This window comes from Trichosurus vulpecula, chromosome 4, assembly GCF_011100635.1.
Source record: "Trichosurus vulpecula isolate mTriVul1 chromosome 4, mTriVul1.pri, whole genome shotgun sequence".
Classification (NCBI taxonomy): Eukaryota; Metazoa; Chordata; class Mammalia; order Diprotodontia; family Phalangeridae; genus Trichosurus; species Trichosurus vulpecula.
Genome location: NC_050576.1, coordinates 440,061,515 through 440,066,937, shown reverse-complemented (window position 1 = coordinate 440,066,937; position 5,423 = coordinate 440,061,515). Strand labels below are relative to the sequence as shown.

Genomic DNA, 5,423 nt, shown 5'->3' with positions numbered 1-5,423 from the left:
AGTTCCTGGGCTTGGGAGCTAAGGGACACTCCCAAACAAAAATCTCTTGGCAAGCAATAAATGCATTTGTTCTTCCAAAAGGACAGAGTTAAAGGCAAAGAGGTGGCCAGTTCTCAGAGAGCCAGAGGGCTCTTTGTAGTTACTCAAGAGCGCCCTCTGGCGATGTTCCCACACATTGTAAGTAAGGGTGAGTGACTGCGGTCCTCAGTGAGGAACTGGGCCCCCTCCATCCATCGCTAGCTGCCAGGCTTCTCTGTGTCTCTGCCTCAGCCAGGCTGGACATACCCCAGAACCCATCACTCTCGCAGCATCCTGGAATGTAGATTTTAAGCTATGAAGCCTGATCTCACAGACCATGTGGTCCAATCCTTCATTTTACAGGTGAGGAAGAAGGCATATGCCCAAAGTCTCATGGGAAGTAAATGTCTAAGATGTGATCAGAACTCAGGTCCCCTCCCTCCTTCAGAGGACTTTTTCTACTCGATGGTCCCAGTCTTGACGATGGCACCCACAGGTCGCTCACATCAGTCCCTAAAGCTGCTCGGGCACCTCGAGGGTTAGCCATCCAACTGGCCGAACAATCCATCCCCATGGAGAGATAGCTGAGCCCGGAGGGAGCATGCGGGCGACTCCAAAGGGACGTGTCGGAGGACGTGTGCAGGGTGTGCGTGGCTGGTGACTCAGGGAATGTTCTTGTCTGAGTGGTCAGAGAAGCACTCACAGAGGCAGCGGGGCTAAGCCTTAAAGACATGGAAACTCATGGGCGAGGTTCCTTCTGCCCCTCGGGGTGGCTCGGCCCTTTCACGATCACTTCTAACCTTAGAGAGGAGCCCAGAATGTGAGACAAATTGATAGCTGAGGTGGCACAGCATTTGAACCTGGATCCTACTGGCCTCAAGGTCTGTGGAATACAGCCTCTCTGTTAGGGGCAGGGCACAGTGGGTTGGGAAGGCAGTGAGGGTAGCCGGCTGGCTGGGACCCCGTTGTGTAGGGGGCAGTGGAAGACAAGAAGATTCAAGTCCACTCAGTCCACATAATTACCCACTAAAGTAGGAGGGCAGCCAGGTGGCCCAGCAGATAGTATAGGGCCTGGAGTCGGGAAGACCCGAGTTCAAATCCATCCTCAGACACTTCCTAGCTGTGTGACCCTGGGCAAGTCCCTTAACCTCCATTTGCCTCAGTTTCCTCCTCTGAACATGGGCATAATAACGGCACGTAATAATAAGACCATAATTGCAAAGTGATTAACACAGTGTCTCTGCATAGTAGGCGCTTTATAAATGTTAGCTGCCCCTCTTGCTCCACCCTCTCCTCCTGTACGTGCCAGGACACAAGGAAAAAATGAAACGCCATCCCTGCATCCTCCCCGAAGATCCTGCCCCACAGACTCGGCACCACAGGGGAACTTGAGGAGGGAGAACGTGTGCACAGTAGAGTGGGGGAGACGCTTCATGGGGGAGGTGACCCTCAGCCAAGCTGAGCCTTCAGGGAGGGCAGCCTGGGCAAACAACCAGAGGTTGGAGATAGGAGGCTGAGTCTGGCTAGCGTGGCAAGAATGCAGAGGGCATGAAGGGGATAGAGTGAGTTAAGGCTGCAAAGGCAGACCAGAGCCAGATTCCAGAGGGCCTTGAATGCCCAGCACAGAGGAGTCTGGATTCGTCTTAGAGACAGCAGGGAGCCCTGAAGGTTGGGGCAGGTTCGAGACGTGTCAGACCTGAGCTGGGTTTTTGTAGCTATGTGAAGGATGGGCCCAGAGTGGTCAAGGCCTTGAGGGGCGTGGAGAGGAAGGGAAGGATCCCAGAGGTGTCACAGAGGCAGGAGGCAGGATGAACGAGACGCCGCACTGGATGGGGACAGGTGTAGCAGCGAGCACCCTAGCATACCCAGGATGGCCTGCGAGCAGGTTCTTTGATCTGCTTTTAAAGGAAAGCAAATTTAAAGGGGTCAACAATCTTTTTTAATTACATTCACTAATTCAGGGGAAAAGTCAGCCCCCTGAACGTCAGAGAAAACACAAGCAGAGAAATTAGCATAAATACCAACAGACAGGGCTCTGACTGCCTGATCAAAGCAACACTGCTGTACACTTTACATACACCACTGGATCGAGAGAGCCTTTACCTCTGAGCAGTCGGGGGTCTGAACACACGGCTACTCAGAGTCTCAACCAGGGAATCACAAGATCCTTCTCATAAGGAAACCCCCAAAGGAAAATACCAACTCAGAAGGCATCACAACCCTTGTGAATCAGTGCCTAATCAACTTAGTACCAAAAGGTATGAAGGCCTTCCTACAAGCAAGCTGCCCCTAAGCAAGCTTCCCTTAATGGGCTCCATGGGAGGTGTATTAATGGGCAGGGAAGATCTTCATATCCCATGAACATTACAACAGGCCACCGGGAGCCATGGAGGGCAGCTATAGGGCTGCTGTGGAAGAGATATCTGAGGAAAGTTCCTCAGGGGTAATGCTGGAGAGGCTAGAAGTAGGAGGGAGAGAAGATGGGGTGGGGGGGGGGGGTGCAGGGGCCATGGCCTGAGTCTGAAGGGCAAGGTCCAGGTAGGAGCGAAGCAAGGCCTCGGACCACTGATCAGAGGCAGGGAGCCAGGAGGACTTTGTCCTTGTCCCTGCCGCATCCATCCTTGGGATGCCTAGGGTCATACCCTGAGCCTGGGAGAGGGGTGGGGGGAGTAGGAGCTGGGCCTTCGTGCTTTGGCTGAGTCTGTGAGGTTTCTGAGGAAGTGAGAGAGGGAAGGGGAAGGGGATGAGGCCTAGAGCCCAGGGAATGCCCATGTTTGGGGAGGAGGAAGGGGGTTGGAGCCAAGAAATGCTGTCAGGGATGCCTAGAGAGAACCAAGACGGTGGGGCAACCCCAAAAGGAAGGAAGGAGGAGGAATGAAGGAGGATGGGGAGGAGGAAGGAGGGGGGATGGGGGAGCAGGGAAGAGGGGGCATGGGGAGGAGGAAGGGAGGAAGGAGGGAAGGGAGCAGGGGGGAGAAGGAAGCAGGGAGAAGGGAGGAAGAAGGAGGGGGAGGGGAGAGGGAGGAGGAAGGAAGAGGGAAGACAGGGGAGAGGGAGGGGAAGGGGGGAGACTGAAAAGGGGCCAAGGAGAAGAAGAATTCAGCAAAGACCTTGCACCTAATGGGTGCACGAAGACAGCCATGTCCCCAGCTTCAGGGTAGTTGAACCTAGGGCTTTGGGAAGGGAGACCACCGCTATGGGCTGCTGAAAGTCTGGCCCCTAAGGAAAGGACAGGCGGTTCCTCTCCAGTCCCTGGGCTCCCATCCAGCATCTTCCCCTCTTGGCCTCTTTGGGCCTTTCATCTCTGCCTATAAGAAGAAAAGCTCTTTTCTTTGGGGTCAGAAAGTAAATATTTGGGTGTGGAGGACACAACTTCGGCCATCAAGGAGCCCCCACCTTGGGGGGAGGGCTGGGCAAAGAGTGGGGAAGGCAGGCCCAGCCTGGGGACTCCAGAACCCGGCAGAGTAAAAGCATGGCAGACCAGTTGGACCAAGGTCCCCCTGCCCCTTCCCCTGCCCCCATAGGACAGCTCGTCCCCCACTGGCTTGTCCCTGGGCCCAGAATGGGGGAAAGGCGGGATTTGCACCATCTTGGGTGGGTGATGGCAGAGCTGTGCCAGAAGCCAGTGAGGGCTTGCCTTAAGAGGCCTGGGGCAGTCCTCCAGGTGGATGTAAGGGGGACATCCCAGTGGCAGGCCCCGCTCCTCACTTTGGACCCTTAGCTGTTCCGCTCATGATGGTTTCCTGACCAGTCACTGGCTGGTAAAGAGAGGCTTTGTGACTGGCTGGGTGGAGAGGGTGCCAGGCCTGGAGTTAGGAAGACCTGAGTTCAAATTCAGCCTCAGTCATGTGACCCTGAGCATGTCACTGAATACTGTTTGCCTCAGTTTAACCATATGTCAGATGAGCAGGAGAAGGAAATGGCCAAGCACTCCAGTGTCTCTGCCAAGAGAACCCCGAATGGGGTCAGGAAGAGTCAGACACAAAATGACCAAACACCACCGGGGAGTTGGAGCTGAGGGCCAAGCATAATCTAACCACTTTACAAAGAATCCTCATTTAATCCCCTGAACAACCCAAGAAGTGGGCACGGTTATTATCCCCAATTCACAGACGAGGACACTGAGGCAAGCAGAAGTTAAAGGGCTTTTCTTACACAGGTCACAAGATCAGTGAGTGTTTGAGGTGGGATTTGAACTCGGGTCTTCCAGACTCTAAACCTGCACTCTGTCCTTGTAATCGAGAGCACCTATGAAGTGCCTACTGTGTGCCAGGCTGTGCACTAATCCCTGGGAGTACAGAGATGAAGGAAACAGAAGCAGAACCAAGACCCTCAAAGAGCTCCTGGTCTAAGGGGGAGACGCTACAGCCTCTTGTGTCCGTCCTAGATCTCCACAGGAGGGACGGCAGATTCAGAGAGGAGCCCAAGGGAGGGCCTCCTTCAGAAGGTCAGCCCCTGACAGCAGGAGGAGGAGAGAGGGGCCTCCAAGCCTGGAACTGCCGGAGGAGCCTGTGTGAGGGGCAGCCAGGAGGCCAGAGGCACTGGGCTGGAGGGGGCTAGAGGGGGAGGGCAGGAGGGGAGGGAGAAGGGCCAGGGCCATGATCTGATCTGCTGGTAAGGAAGAGGACTCCCAGAGTGGGCAGGGGGCCTGGTCTAGCTGTCCAGGGCCTGCAGGGCTGAGGGGAGGGGGAGGGGCAGAGGAGAGGAGGGGGAGAGATGAAGGGGAGGAGGGGGAGAGGGGAGGGGGAGGGGCAGAGGGGAGCAGGGGACAAGTCCTAGAGAAAAATCGCCTTGACCATGTCCTCCTCTTTCCTCCAGCTTCCCTTTCTGTGCCTGCTCAGCTTTTGAGGTTCCTGCTTCCTCCTCCCCATTGGGTCAGTGTGGAAGCCCTCCACTAGGGGATGGACTGGTGCATGGAGACATCCCTGGGGACAAGAGCCCAGCGAGGACTAGGAGTGAGCTTCACTGGCGGGGCTTCCTGGCCTTGCCCTGTGACCTTGGGCCAGGTCCTGCGGCCAGCAGGCTTCTGGTTCCCCGGCTGGGAGGCTGCAGGTGATCAAAGCTGGCTTATCCTCGCTGAGGCTGGAATATGCCCAGTCATGAAACTGAGCCGTCGCCCCGGCCAGGAGCTGGCACTCTCTGGGGGGAGGAGGAGACCTTGGAGCTTTCAGAGCACTGAGGCTTTGTGTTTCCTGGCCAGCTTAGAGGCCCCCATGGATGAGGGTCACAGCCAGGGGCAGGTCAGTTGAGCCTGCCCTCCCCCACATAAGACTATGTTCCTGGCATCCACCCAGCAGCCAACACCAGGAGGTGAAGTCATCAAAACCTTGATGGCCTGTGATTATTGTTTACTAGGCTTTGGGTGGGTACCCCAAGAAATGAGAACTAGGTGGGGGGGTGAGACA

The 5,423-nt window shown here is 55.8% G+C and overlaps 1 protein-coding gene across 1 annotated transcript in view; it reads left to right on the top strand.

Annotated features, from left to right (window-relative positions):
• Positions 1–501: 501 nt before the first annotated feature.
• The window catches only part of LOC118847398 (very long-chain specific acyl-CoA dehydrogenase, mitochondrial-like), a 29,942-nt gene continuing 25,020 nt past the window's right edge, over positions 502–5,423 (top strand). Inside the window, exons 1-3 of the mRNA XM_036755846.1 lie at positions 502–556; positions 4,406–4,531; positions 4,860–5,070. Coding sequence (XP_036611741.1) covers positions 502–556; positions 4,406–4,531; positions 4,860–5,070 — 392 coding nt within the window. The remainder of the gene's footprint in view (positions 557–4,405; positions 4,532–4,859; positions 5,071–5,423) is intronic.